Consider the following 15833-nt stretch of genomic DNA (forward strand, 5'->3'; position numbering starts at 1 on the left):
AAGAATATACGTGTTGAAAAACGTACTTATAAACTTTGGTTATATATAATAGAAATAATTAATAATGTATAGGTAGATTTTTCGACTCATGGTAACAATACTAATCCCACTATATAAAAGGGACTATTTTTAAGCTTCCTAAAGCTAGCCACATGCTCAAAATAATCAGGGCCAATCAAATTGCCACGTCACTGCCAGATTAGACTTCAAATTAAAATCACGATCGGGCTTCCTGTGCGCTAACTCATTCTCCGACTCCGTATTTTTGTTTTGCGCCATCAGCCGAAGTGAAGCCAAACTCAGATAATTCACTTTCACCCAGCCCAGCCCATTAATCCCATCAATCTGATAATTCACTTTATCCCAGCCCAGCCCATTAACCCTAATCTACGTATTGTTGAGACTCAAGCCAAAGCGCACACAGCTTTCTCATCCTCTGAATAATCTAATCGCCGTCTCCCCCATTTACCTTTCTCTCATGACGACCCATCTCGAAGCCCATTCCCGAGCTACTCTCTCATAAGCATAATCCCGTGTTCTAAACATCCCATGTTAAATTTTTTAAAACACTCATATCTTAGAAATAGTTTAGAAAATATCTTATCCCACTATATAAAAGGGACTATTTTTAAGCTTCCTAAAGCTAGTCACATGCTCAAAATAATCAGGACCAATCAAATTGCCACGTCACTGCCAGATTAGGCTTCAAATTAAAATCACGATCGGGCTTCCTGTGCGCTAACTCATTCTCCGACTCCGTATTTTTGTTTTGCGGCCATCAGCCGAAGTAAAATAAGGGTGTTGGAACTATTTTTTGAACATTATGAATAATGTATTCATATGTCAAAAAAAGAAGTTTTATTTGAATGAGAAATGTAGGTCTAATGTGTGTGATTTGAAAAACTTGTATAAAGTAGCAAATACACACATTGGATATTTGAAATTGGATTTGGGTTTTTTGATTTGTTAGTTGGACTTCATGTTCATTGACTTAATCTTATAAACCAAATATATGTTGATCTTTTATATTGATAAAATATAAAAAAGAAATCCATTTTAAAGTATATTATTTTGTTTGAATTGGTCAAAACAATAATAATTTTATTCTTTAATTTCTTGGTTAAAATGTAGAATAAATTCACATAATAATGACAAGAATTAAAAACTCCATTAGTGCACTATGGAGGTTTCATTTTTGTGTTGAAAAATGAAACTTGTGCTTCTCATTATATTTCTATATAAAGGCTTGTGAGCCATTTAGAAAATACACACATTCATACAATCAAGAACATTTCTCCCACTCAGAATAGTTATGCTAGTATTTTTTATTCTTTTGAGTCTGAGAGTACATCACAGAAATAGGTTCGATAGATTCTGTTTTTCGGTGATGGTAAACAGAAACAATGCTGCAGTTGTATCTTGGGAATCTGAGCGCCATAAAACCGTCACACTACGGGGCGTTTAAAGATTTAAGGAAAGAGATTAACTATCTCGACTCTGCAATTCTTCTTTATTTTTATATTTTGGTATTGAAATTTTAGTTTATGTTTTTATTATTCTTTACAAATATCAGTTGTCCTATGGTAGTAAAATAAGGTTCCTACACTCTTAAATCTTTAAATATTGTTTATGCTTTTGCACTAACAATACTGATATTTGTTAAAAGTTATTGTTTTTTTTAAGAACAGGTTAATCGACGGTCTCGAAACAAAATCTGGATTTGTGTTTTCTTCAACCAGCTTTTGAGATTGTGTAAAGCTTGTGTTCTTGAGCTAACATTATTTTTTGCAGGATCGGTTGAATTATTTAAAATAATTCTCCTGCACTTACGTGTTTCGGTTGTGATTTGCATGATTTATTGGTTATTAGTTTTATTCCTGTTCAGTCAATAGCAGTGATCGATCTTGTTTTCAGCACTAATGATAGTAACACTGGTTTAAGTTTTATGAAACTAGTCAACAGGTGCTGATCGTGGGTTCTAGCAATCGAACGGGAAGATAAATTGCAGGTTGTGGTGTTTGATTATTGATTATATTAAATTGCAAAATTTGATGATTTAAAAAAAAAATTATGTCAGTTTTTTATCATTTTCAATATGTTTTTTGAAAAGAAAAAGAGAAAAAAAAAAAAACTGATGTAGATTTTATATCCAACCGTTACAAATTGCAAAGGAAAAAGGTTTATTGCTTTTGGTCAAAGATATGTTTTAACTATTGATATTTAATTAGTAAAACAATATGTGGAATAAAACGTTTTTCTGGATTACTTATTGTGGAGTTGTTGTTTAAACATTATTAGTCATATGTTTGGTATTGAGTAGTATATTAATCTGGGTTTGGTTTCTAGTGAACAAACCCATATGACAATATAGCTAAACCAAAGTGATTAATAAAATCTCGATTTTTAAGAGATCGAATGATATATATATGGAAATGGATTTAGTGAGTCGACGCCCCAAATTAAGTTTGGGAGAGGTCTGCCACATATAAATCATTTGCCATAGGAAATAAAATGTTTGTTGATATTGGTCATAAACATTTATATTTCATCAATGCTTAAATGCAAGTTACAAAAAGATTGACCATGCAAAAACAATGATAATTTTCAGACCAATATGATTGAAACTGACATGTGTATTGTAGTTTATAAAGTCAATATGGTTGAAAATAATCATATATAATGGTGGTTTTGATGACACAAATAATATCTTGTGTATATTTGTTAAAAAAGCAAAATATGTGTTTGGAAAAGATCCAAAACATACAAGTTAGATTTATAAATCAACTTGAGAGAACTATGAAAATAGTTGTATGTAAAATGTGAATTTCTAAGAATGAAACACATTTTTTCAAGAAAATTGTAATAATTTTTGAAATTGCTTTTAATTCATTTAAATCTAAAGGAGTTGTAGATTAATTTTCTAAACTCTTAAGAGATGTTAAATGTAATTATGCATGTTTTGAGCTATCTCAAGAAATGTGGGGGGAAGCTTTGCTTACCATATAAAGTCGTTGGCAAGAGGCCAAATGAACTTAGTGATAGTTATCACAATATATTTTTTTTTATTAAAAAAAAAACAAACTAGTGTCATACACTGAGTTTTGTGTATAATAGTTAATTGTATCTTGAATAAAAGATGACAAAAATCATTAGACAATTGATCTCGACTAATCTCAAGAGATTATGTTCACTATGGTGACAACCTAGGATCCTTTAATTAAAGGTGTGTCATGAGATCAAATTATATATCATCAAAAGGAATGGGTCGCCTGTGAATTAAGATGAGGTTTCGCGGTAACTCTACCTAACTGACTGGAGATCCCAAGAAATAGGTTCAAGGAGACAACTAAGTGAAACTAAGTCTGCCCAAAGCACTGTAAGACTTCGGTCTATACCCAATTCCTATGATGATTAAACAGTGCTACATGTAAGGAATACAGGATAAGCATTAGCTTTTAATGATTTGTGTCCATAGCTTTGAGATATGAATGGAGTAGTACATGATACTCCTCTAAACAAAGTTAATGGCAAATCACCTTGTGAGTGTGAAATGGGGCCGTTTCTAGGAGAATGAAGGAAAGGCTATATTCTCCAAGTTCACTCATGATTAACCAAGACTGTTCACGGCCAAAATGAACACAATAGAGAACCTAATTCTGTGAGAGAATGAAGCTGTGTTATGGCTATTGTCTAGGTTTACACCAAAGCCCGGGAGGTTCAAGACATCATGGCCACCTCCTGGCCGAGTAAATCCGATAGCTATTAACAATGACTGGTTCAAGGCTGAAAAATTGCTACCAACTCATCATGCAGTGGATTTTTTCGTTTGTACTCTCAAAAGTCCTTAGTTAGGTCTTGTCGAGTCTTGTCTAGGAAGTTGAGTCTTGTCTAGAAAGTCTGTCGAGTCGTCTAGTGTCTAGAGTCATTTCTATTCATGTGGGGGATTGTTGGAACTATTTTTTGAACATTATGAATAATGTATTCATATGTCAAAAAAAGAAGTTTTATTTGAATGAGAAATGGAGGTCTAATGTGTGTGATTTGAAAAACTTGTATAAAGTAGCAAATACACACATTGGATATTTGAAATTGGATTTGGGTTTTTTGATTTGTTAGTTGGACTTCATGTTCATTGACTTAATCTTATAAACCAAATATATGTTGATCTTTTATATTGATAAAATATAAAAAAGAAATCTATTTTAAAGTATATTATTTTGTTTGAATTGGTCAAAACAATAATAATTTTATTCTTTAATTTCTTGGTTAAAATGTAGAATAAATTCACATAATAATGACAAGAATTAAAAACTCCATTAGTGCACTATGGAGGTTTCATTTTTGTGTTGAAAAATGAAACTTGTGCTTCTCATTATATTTCTATATAAAGGCTTGTGAGCCATTTAGAAAATACACACATTCATACAATCAAGAACATTTCTCCCACTCAGAATAGTTATGCTAGTATTTTTTATTCTTTTGAGTCTGAGAGTACATCACAGAAATAGGTTCGATAGATTCTGTTTTTCGGTGATGGTAAACAGAAACAATGCTGCAGTTGTATCTTGGGAATCTGAGCGCCATAAAACCGTCACACTACGGGGCGTTTAAAGATTTAAGGAAAGAGATTAACTATCTCGACTCTGCAATTCTTCTTTATTTTTATATTTTGGTATTGAAATTTTAGTTTATGTTCTTATTATTCTTTACAAATATCAGTTGTCCTATGGTAGTAAAACTAAATTATCAAAAAATAAGATAATTATCAAAAAATTTAAAATAAGATAATTCTTATTTATATTTTGTAGCTATCTGAAAACAATAATTTTATTATAAAAGTTAAAAAGATACAAAAAATTATAATTAAATATTATTCAAGAAAAAAACATTTATATAAAGATATTTTCTAAACTATTTCTAAGATATGAGTGTTTTAAAAAATTTAACACGGGATGGTTAGAACACGGAATTATGCTTATGAGAGAGTGGCTCGGGAATGGGCTTCAAGATGGGTCGTCATGAGAGAAAGGTAAATGGGGGAGACGGCGATTAGGTTATTCAGAGGATGAGAAAGCTGTGTGCGCTTTGGCTTGAGTCTCAACAATACGTAGATTAGGGTTAATGGGCTGGACTGGGATAAAGTGAATTATTAGATTGATGAGTGAATTATCAGAGTTTGGCTTAACTTCGGCTGATGGCGCAAAACAAAAATACGGAGTCGGAGAATGAGTTAGCGCACAGGAAGCCCGATCGTGATTTTAATTTGAAGCCTAATCTGGCAGTGACGTGGCAATTTGATTGGCCCTGATTATTTTGAGCATGTGACTAGCTTTAGGAAGCTTAAAAATAGTCCCTTTTATATAGTGGGATAAGATATTTTCTAAACTATTTCTAAGATATGAGTGTTTTAAAAAATTTAACACGGGATGTTTAGAACACGGGATTATGCTTATGAGAGAGTAGCTCGGGAATGGGCTTCGAGATGGGTCGTCATGAGAGAAAGGTAAATGGGGGAGACGGCGATTAGATTATTCAGAGGATGAGAAAGCTGTGTGCGCTTTGGCTTGAGTCTCAACAATACGTAGATTAGGGTTAATGGGCTGGGCTGGGATAAAGTGAATTATCAGATTGATGGGATTAATGGGCTGGGCTGGGTGAAAGTGAATTATCTGAGTTTGGCTTCACTTCGGCTGATGGCGCAAAACAAAAATACGGAGTCGGAGAATGAGTTAGCGCACAGGAAGCCCGATCGTGATTTTAATTTGAAGCCTAATCTGGCAGTGACGTGGCAATTTGATTGGCCCTGATTATTTTGAGCATGTGGCTAGCTTTAGGAAGCTTAAAAATAGTCCCTTTTATATAGTGGGATATAAAATTCATTAAGGGTATTCTTTTAATTAACACATTAGCGAATCAGTTAGAAATTAATAATAAATCAATAAACTATCTAAAAGTCTAAAACCTAATAAATAGGGGTGGGCAAAAAACCCAAACCGAACCAAACCGAACCAACCAAACCGAAGTTAAACCGAACCAAACCAAACCGTGCTCTTTATGTAACCCAATTGGTTCATGTTTTACTCAACCCGAACGGTTTGGTTTGGTTTGGGTTTAAACCGAACCAAACCGAACCAAACCGATAATCCAATATATATATAGTAAATATATATATGATATATATATATGTATTAACATATTGCAAATTTTAGTTAAAGTTTCATTTTTCATTTTTTCATAACTTTCATATCTTTAAAAAAAAAATATAAATACGATTCAAATAATACTATTATATATAAAATCATGTAGCATAAGTTTTTATATTCTCACTCTATCGTTTATGAGTTGATTATTTTTTAATAAAATTATAAAACTGATGCCTTCATATTTTATAACCAACCCGAACTACACCGAACCAAACTAGACGATAATAATGTAAACCAAACTAAATCTAAACCAAACCGAATTGAACCGAACCGAATTAAACCCAAACCGAACCCAAACCAAAGCTACTTTGGTTTTAATTGGTTTGAGTTTTATAAAACCCAAATTACCCAAACCAAACCGAACCCAAACCGAACCCGAAACTAAACCGAAATGCCCACCCCTACTAATAAAATATGACAAATAAGAAAAACTAACTAAATTTTAATATAAAATAGAAATTTAATATTACTAATAAAAAATTCATTTTTAATATATATATATATATATAATATTAATTAAGGGTATTTTTAAATTAATAAATTAGTGACTTAGCTAAAAATAAATAATAAATCAATGATTTAGCGAAAACCTAATAAAAACATGACAAATAAGTAAATTTACTAAAATTATGGATAATATAAAATATAATTGATTCTTTAATACAAAATTAAAATAAGAGCTTTGTTAAATAAAACATAAGTTTGCCGTATCGGTCTAACAAAAAAAACAATCATTAATAGTATCGTAGGAATTATGTTTTTCCTATTAGCGAATAAAATTGAAGCATAGTGTTGGAGGATAACTCAACGTGTAGACAAGATTATGGAGATTGACATGGGAGTTGAGGTAACGGACACAACTGTTCTTTCGCAAAGAAACGCTCCTGCTAGACATTCTGGATAAATGAAAGAGACATATCTTGACTTGGCTTTGTGTTAATGGATGGTGACTTTCCAATGTTGTTTGGAGTAAGGACCGATATACACGCACCAAATCACCACTGTAAGCGGAAGCTGAAGGTTTGCTATGGGCAATGCAAGTGATACTGAAGTTTAGACACAGAGAGATGGTCTTTCAATCGACTGTGAACAACTGGTTATGCTTATTCAAAAGGAGAAAGATTGGCATGTGTTGGACTCGGAGCTCAACGAAATAAAGGCTGTATCTAAAGAATTTTCTGAACTTTCTATTGCTTATATTCCTAGAGCTTTAAAATTCCGTATGAATAGCCTAGCAAAAGGTGTCCGATCACGCGCATCTCAATCAGCTTTTGTAAACCCTTTTGCACCAAGTTGGCTAGCCCCACAAGCTAGCATGAGGATGTCAAAAAAGAGAATAAAGTTAAAAGTGAAACTAAATATCTCAATGAACAAATTTATCAGAAGTCCATATTTATGTGGATGTATATATAGGACAAACAATTTTTTTAAACAATTATAGAATATAGTCACGAAAATAATCCTAATATATATAATTTAAAAAAATCATCAAAATTTTCAATATTACACCAAATAAGAATATAAAGACCAACTATATTTTCTTTATGTATAATGTGTTGTGGTAAGATTCAAAAAAATTAACTTACTTTACAGTAAGGAAAAACTAGATTTTTAATTCCAAATTTACAATAAAAACATAACATTTTATAAAACTAAACAATTGACATAATAGTACAAAAATATGAAAAAAAAAACAAAATACTATCCGCGCGTAGCGCGGACAAGGACCTAGTGTAGATATAAAGTTAGAGAAATATATGGCAAACCCTTAATAGTTAGAGATAATTAGAGAAATATAAGGTAAGACCAAAAAAATAGCTAAGTCTAGTGAAAGGTCCAACAACTTTCCATAGGTAGATTTTTCAAAACTCCTTCACTTTTAATAGTATAGATATTGTATAACATAATATGTGATGAATAATGTGGTTTAAGTCTTTAATACAGTCATGATCTATTTTTGAATAAGTGTCATTTGAGTAAGAGTGTTGACATTTTTTTGCTTCAGGAAGGTTTTTCAATTTAACAAACAGAAGTCTGAACAATCACAGAATGGAATTTATAGTGTTTCATAGGTTGTAGGTGAATAGAATTATATAATTATCGTATATTGGGATATAGATCAGTCAGGTTATAATCTCGATATTAATGAGACATGTTTAGAAGTCACTGGTGGCTCACATGATTGATATATTCATGGTATAATGGTTTAGTAATCGATTCCAATTGTAGAAAAATAAATAATGTAACCGATGTTATGGTTTGAATAACAACCGGGTACATATATATATAGGTTTAAGTGTTTTTAGCCTGTACTTAAATTCTATAAGGGAAGACCAAAAAAAAATTAAGTTTAATAAAAGGATCCAAATAACTTTTATAAGTAGATTTTTTAAAACTCATTTCCTTTTAATAGTATTGATACGTTCTCTGTAAAACCCCATATGAATATCTCTAGTTGTTTTTATCTCAAATTTGATAAATTTTCTTAACTCAAATTTCAAAAATTTGATTGATATTTTGATTCGAAAACTCATATAGATAACAATAAAATATAATTTTTATTTCCTAACAATTTAAAATCGACACATTAACTTGCGTAACATTATTCCCAAACTAAATGTTGACTGCACAAAATTAGACATGTATAATCAACCGGTAAAAATTGGACAGAAATCGTCAGTTTTCAGTTTATAATTTAACAATTGACTATTTCATGTTTAATTTTGTGTCGTCAACAACTAGTTCATGAATAATTTTACTCAATCAATATTTAGATATCAAATGTGTTGATTTTGAATAGTTAATGAATCAAATATCCATTTCCCGTGAAATGTTAGTTTTTGTATATGTTTAAGGCTGTAAGTTTCTAACATCAATCTTGGTTTATAATTGTTTTCTTAGTTAATCTTGGATTCTTTTTTTTCTTCTTTTTTTAAATACTCCTATTTCTAAATAATACTTGTTTTACCACTTTTACTTGTTTCTAAGAGATTAATGTTTTAGATTTTCTATGTATTTTAAATAATCAATTGTAAACTTCAAAAAATGTTTATTGACAATTTTGGATTTATTAAATTGTTATTGATTTAACTTTGTAGAAAATTGTTATAATTTTAAAAATTAAATGTTAAATATTAATTGTTTTAATATTTTTGAAAAATCTAAAACATACATTATTCGGATATTAGGGAGCACGAGTTTTCTCGAGAACATGCTTTTAGAAGAAGAAAATCATGCTACGGCATTATATGCCAGGTAACACGCAGATGACAACTTTCTGAAACATCATTATGATAAAAAAATGATACAGCGACTTTGGCGGGGTTGACAAATATGATTTGATTTGATTTGATCCCATCCGATCCGCCGATCATTACTCCATAAATAGAAACTATACTATTTTAAGTTTCCCTTTTTCCTAGCTCTGATTTTTTCCTTACTCTTTTATTTTATTATACCATGCGGTCCACGCCCATGTTTATGAATTATTTTATTTCAACACCGATTTCCTTAAAAGTTTTTGGTTTATAATCTATATAGGTGTCTGAAACCAGTCATTAATAGTATAATTTTAAAACGTATATCATTCTTTGTAAAAAAGTTTGAGATCTGATCTTTTTTTTTTGTCAGCAAACAAAGCAGTTTACAAAAAAAAAAAAAAAAAAAAAAAAAAAAACTAGTTCACCTTCGTTTTTGCTTTACTGATCTTAGTTTTTGCTTTCAAAATCACTAGTTCACCTTCGTGTAGAAGTTGAAGTTTTAATTTCAGATTTTCCTAAATATTAATTTCAGATTTTCCTAAATAGCATATGGTTTACGACACTGCTAATTGAATAGTACATTGACACGTATATGATCCATTCGTGAATCAGCGTCGGGCATGTTATTTAAAACTAAATAGGTAGACATGTGGATGTAGTCGCGGCCATGATGTTGCAATCAGGGTTGAATATTTTATCTCCTTTTTTTGGGTCGGCCACCTTTTTTTCTTCGTATTGGAAGAGTAGAAGTTACAACCAAACAGAAAGTTAACACAAATCCCAACGTTTTCTATTAAAAAGTCAACTATATTGTGTGAATGTAAACAAAATTCCAAATTAAAAATAATTTTTAGTATATAAAAAATATTTAATTTTAATTAATACGAATTGTTTTTAAAAAATATCCAAATTAAATTTATTTGGGCTTTGTTTTCATGTGCAAAACAGACAATATTATATTAAACAGACAATAAAAATTTAGACACAAATTTCAAAAATCCAACAATTAATATCAAAACTGAAATTATGAACATCTACAAAAAAAACAAAATACCCTTTAAATTCAAAGATGACGGACGACCAACGATAAAAAAAAAAAAAGGAAGCATGTATGATAGAGACTAGTCAGAAAATTTTAAAAGCTTCAATTGTAGGAGGAGTATCTTCAAAATGACTTCGCGATCAAGAATCCATGAGACTTGTGCCAAAAGTCCATTCCTTACAACAATATAAAGTTTAAATGAATATCTCTAATAGTGCTGCAAAGATTAGGTGGTGAGTGTCCTAATAGTACAACAAGGGTTAGGCAAAGAAACCCTTATAGTGTAACAAGGGTTAGATGAAAGAGTTGTTGGTGATTACTGTACTACAAGATGTGCATTAGGTTTTGCTGGAGGTAGGAAACCAAAGGTTTGTACGACACTTGATCTGAGAAAAAGTTTGTTGTCAATGCAAACAAAATTTCAGATTAAAAGTTTAGACAAATATAAAAGATATTTAACTCTAATTAATGAGTCCTTTTGGAAAAATCCAAAATAAAATTCATACGAACATTACTTTTATGCTTTTTTTAACAACTACCTTCAGGTTTCAGGTCTAAAGTGGATAAGTACTAATCGAAAAATAAAAAATTAGACATAGATTTGAAAAAGCCACAATATGTATGTTCTTGAGAAAATTAATTCCAGTAAATTATTTTTCAACTACGAGAATAAATTTGAAACATTTTTGAGAACTCATATTAATTAGAAACCATATTAAAAATAAGAATAAAAAGAAACCATATAAACTAGCTATTAGCTAATCAAATGGAATTATTACCTAGAATTGTCGTGCAACTACAATTATCAATGAATCTGATTTGTTCTCATGTCTGCCCTTAAAGAACAGTAATATATTAGTTTGCTAACTTATTCATTACATATATTTAATATTATTTTTCTTGTCGAGGCTTGACATTGTGAGTTTATCCTATTTAAAGAGCATTTTTCTGGAACTTAGATATCTAAGTTCCTATTTAACAATATCATTTCAAAGAAAGACAAAAATCTTACTACTAAGCGGAAATGGTACCGACATACGCGTGGTTATGGACGCTTCTCGCCTTCATTCTGACATGGATAGTTTTTCACCTCATCAAGAGAAAGAAGACGGCAGCCGAGGAAGCAGAGGCCGATACAGAGGAGAGAAGAGACGGTGTCGCTGATGTTATAATCGTTGGGGCGGGTGTGGCAGGATCGGCTCTAGCTTATGCTCTTGCTAAGGTATATTTGCGCATGTAACAGTTTTCTTCCGTTTATACATTCATAAACTAATCACGGTACGATCAACTGCATAGGTTGGTTATATATCTAAGAAATTTAGATCTGCCATGTTAATTGTAGTGATCTAGTAGATATGATTTTAGTTCAAATTTATGTTGATGTTTTGAAACCTATATAACTGATTGAACTAGGTTTTTGGTAGCTTTTCATACGTTGTGTTCAGCCTCTTTAATCAGATATATCTTAAAAGTCAGATAAACCTTTTTCTGTTGATCAGGGGGCTGATACTATATAGAGGGTGTAAGATTTAACCGATTGTATGATTTCAGAGGGTTTAGATATGGATATATACACTCATATATATATCCCTTCATTTATATTTTGGAATATATGAAAACAAACTAAATCAATGGAAATGGTAAAAATGTATTATATTTATAACTTATAAGTGTGTGTGTTTGGTGTAATATTTTTCAGAACCATTATTTAGCTTTTAGTCCAACATTTAAGGAAAAATGTGGTAGCCGTATTTCCTTAAAAGAGAGACTACAATAAAGAGAAATGTAGGTGCATGAGTGTCCATGAGTTTTAAATACAACCAAAAAAAAGGAATGCGGATGCACTATGCAGGAAAACAAAAAATCTTGATCTGACAATTTGAATATTACGTACTAATTTCGATGAGTTTCTACAGAAATGTTATTTTAAGTTATGTCGTTAGTAGCTATTCAGTATGTGTATATGATCTACATGCGGATCTAGGATGGGCGGCGAGTACATGTGATAGAGAGGGACTTGAAAGAACCTCAAAGATTTATGGGAGAGCTGATGCAAGCAGGAGGACGCCTCAAGTTAGCTCAGCTTGGCCTTGAAGGTTTGTCTATCTCTTTCTCTTCACATTCATCACTACACGATGATGATTGATCTCTTGTTGCCTACGCGCATGGATGTATCTAAACTCATTGTGGTATCTACTAGATTGTTTGAAGGAGATAGACGCTCAAGAATCACATTCCTTGGCAATTTACAAGGACGGGAAACATGGGACCTTGTATTACCCGAGTAGCACTAAGTTTCCTTATGAACCACAGGGTAGATTCTTACGTAATGGCCGTCTGGTACAACGTCTACGCAAAAAGGCAGCTTCTCTTGCCAAGTACGTGCATATAGCAGTGTGTTTTTTTGTAACATGGAACCGTAATCAATAGCCAATACTAATGAGTAAAATGATCTACCACCCACTCTTATATAATATCATCTCTTATTTAGTATACAATGCAATAAACATTGGCAGTGTGCAACTAGAAGAAGGAACGGTGAAGTCTTTGATAGAAGAAAAAGGAATGGTTAAAGGAGTGACATACAAGAATAGCGCAGGAGAAGAAATAACTGCTTTCGCACCACTCACTGTGGTATGTGACGGTTGCTATTCAAACCTTCGTCGGTCAGCCATTGATAATAAAGTGAGTGGACACTCACTCTCTTAAGCATTAAAGCATTAATGTAGACCTTTTTATATTCTCACTAAGTTTCATGATCATATATATACGTCTATATGTAAACAGGAGGAAGTGCTCTCGCATTTTGTGGGTTTCGTCGTGAAGAATAGCCGACTTGAAGATCCTCATAGTATGCATCTGACTTTTTGTAAACCTTTCCCATGTGTTATCTATCAAATAACCAGCGATGAGGTTCGCGTTGCTGCCGAGCTTCCTGCCGACAGTATTCCTTCTATGGCGAATGGCGATATGGTTAACTTTCTTAAGAAAACTGTGGCTCCTCAGGTACGTATTCAAGGAATCATAAGGAGTCTCTTTGATTTCGAATGGTGTAATTTTGTTTATATAACTTAGTTTGTATCATTAATCCCTTGCGTGCCGTAGATACCTGAAACTGGAAAGCTCCGGGAGACTCTTTTGAAAGGGGTTGACGAGGGACTACAAGAGGTAAAAATACATGCGACTATGAGTATGTCAGCGAAGCCGTGTGATAAAAAAGGAGTTATTGTGTTGGGAGATGCATTCAATATGCGTCATCCTATAATAGCTTCAGGGATGATGGTTGCACTCTCGGACGTTCTCATTATACGTAATCTTCTAAGGTCATTGCCTAACATTGGTAACACCAAGAAGGTCTCGAAGCTTATCAAGTCCTTTTACATCATCCGCAAGGTTGGTTGTTTGTATAAATGTGTAAAAGTTCACGGGATCTATTATTCGAAAAAAAAAATAGCAATAAGTGAAGCTACTCGCTATATCATTTTATATGCTAGATTAGGTCATCTTAGGCGTATATATGACTCTTTTAGTTAACGATCACTTAGGGAACATTTGGACACATTCACATTGTACATTAGTATTAGCCATTGCTTAAAATACTCACATACAGTTAATTAAGATGTATTATATATGACATTTGTTTTCTATTCGTGTTGATTTTGGACGGCAAAAGCCAATGGCGGCTACTGTGAACACGCTGGCTGCTGTCTTTTCACAAGTGCTAATCGCTACAACAGACGAAGCAAGAGAGGGAATGCGACAAGGTTGCTTTAATTACCTGTGCAGTGGTGGTTTCCGAACAACCGGAATGATGGCTATTCTTGGAGGCATGAACCCTCGTCCCCTTACTCTAGTCCTTCATCTTGTTGCCATCACCCTCACCTCCATGGGCTACTTGCTCTCTCCCTTTCCTTCGCCCCGTCGCTTTTGGCATAGCCTCAGGACTTTTGCGGTAAAGATATATATACTTAATACTTTCTTGCTATTTTCACACCCATGTTTTACATGTTCAACAACGGTTACATATTGTTGTCTTGTTGACTTATTATGTTATTTATCAGTTGGCTTTGAAAATGTTGGGTGCACATTTGGTGGATGAAGGATTCAAAGAGATGTTGATTCCGACAAACGCAGCTGCGTATCGTAGAAACTATATGGCCACGGCCAGCGACTGATGGTTGATTGATCGTTCAAAACCAAGACTATTTATAACTCAAACAGTTTTATCTTTAGTAAATTAAATAAAGAATTGGGTCTAGTTGAGCCTTTGATTAGGCCTTGTTGTTTTGTCTTGTAACCAAACTTGGATATGTTACATGCTGATTTATTATGTTCTATCTGCTGATCCTTGATTTTCTGCTTATGTCTATTTCAATTTCTTCGCTAATTCCAGAGTTTCTTGTCACAGAAGTTTTGTTAACCCTTCGCCAAATGTTGAAGTCTAATTGAAGAAGGCAATTGAAGAAGGAAAGATATGAGAAGAATGTTACAGGTATATGACAAACCCTCCAGCCTATCAAAAATCAATAGTTACTCTTCTGTAAAAACAGAGCATATTGTATGAAAATAGAACAAAACGACTATGGGGAAGGAAAATAAACTACACTTGGAGTTCTGTCACAAAATTTATTATATTATTGAACTGAATTGAATTTTAATTTAAACAAATTTAGTGCCTTTATATGTTTGTAAATCCACTATTGGGCCCACTATTGCTGAGAAGACCATCCACGTCTGTATTATTTATCCATAACCACGGATCGGGGGTTTATCCCTTACGAAGCAAAAGCAGATGTATTCTCAAAGTTCCTGCACTTCCACACGTATGTCAAAACTCATTTCAATAAAGACATACGCTCTCCCTGGAATGTGATAATGGTTCCGAGTACAACAATGCTCAGCTCCATGAGTTCTTTGCTCAAAAAAGGATGACAAAGTATAAGTTGACAATGCATGCTGGGTCAATTATCAACTTAATTATAAGCTGTCATAATTCTCATTACCTCTTCTATCGCTAATGAATATTGGGTATTAAGTGGATCAACATTCTTTCTTGAGAAGTAGTCTTCTATTTTGGTTCATATACTATTATTTTAAAAGAATGATTAGTAGATCTTTTAAAAAAAAAAGTTGTTTCATGTGTAATATGTTCTGACATATTGTTGCACCTCCCATCCGGGACTTAGGTCTCTGTCTTTAATAGATCTGGATTTAACTTTTATTTTTACAAAAAAATAATATGTTCTGACATTTTAACGTCAACTTTAATTTTTTTGAAGAAGACGGCAACGTTGAAAACTTTGACGTCAACACACATCTCTCTATATA

The 15833-nt window shown here is 32.4% G+C and overlaps 1 protein-coding gene across 1 annotated transcript; it reads left to right on the top strand.

Moving 5' to 3' along the window:
- Positions 1-11442: 11442 nt before the first annotated feature.
- On the top strand, positions 11443-14840 carry LOC106380096 (squalene epoxidase 4-like). Its single transcript, XM_013819914.3, has 8 exons — positions 11443-11727; positions 12490-12601; positions 12706-12883; positions 13022-13190; positions 13293-13511; positions 13611-13898; positions 14179-14457; positions 14567-14840. Exons 1-8 carry the CDS (start codon positions 11530-11532, stop codon positions 14678-14680), a joined length of 1557 nt encoding a protein of 518 aa, XP_013675368.2. The 5' UTR covers positions 11443-11529; the 3' UTR covers positions 14681-14840.
- Positions 14841-15833: the final 993 nt, after the last annotated feature.

Source organism: Brassica napus, chromosome C2 (genome assembly GCF_020379485.1).
Source record: "Brassica napus cultivar Da-Ae chromosome C2, Da-Ae, whole genome shotgun sequence".
Classification (NCBI taxonomy): Eukaryota; Viridiplantae; Streptophyta; class Magnoliopsida; order Brassicales; family Brassicaceae; genus Brassica; species Brassica napus.

Excerpts from the sequence above, each read along its gene's own strand:
- LOC106380096 (XM_013819914.3), top strand. The coding sequence starts at position 11,530 with ATGGTACCGACATACGCGTGGTTATGGACGCTTCTCGCCTTCATTCTG. Across the intron at positions 12,884-13,021 it reads AAGGCAGCTTCTCTTGCCAA|TGTGCAACTAGAAGAAGGAA; the intron begins GTACGTGCATAT and ends AAACATTGGCAG. Across the intron at positions 14,458-14,566 it reads ATAGCCTCAGGACTTTTGCG|TTGGCTTTGAAAATGTTGGG; the intron begins GTAAAGATATAT and ends GTTATTTATCAG.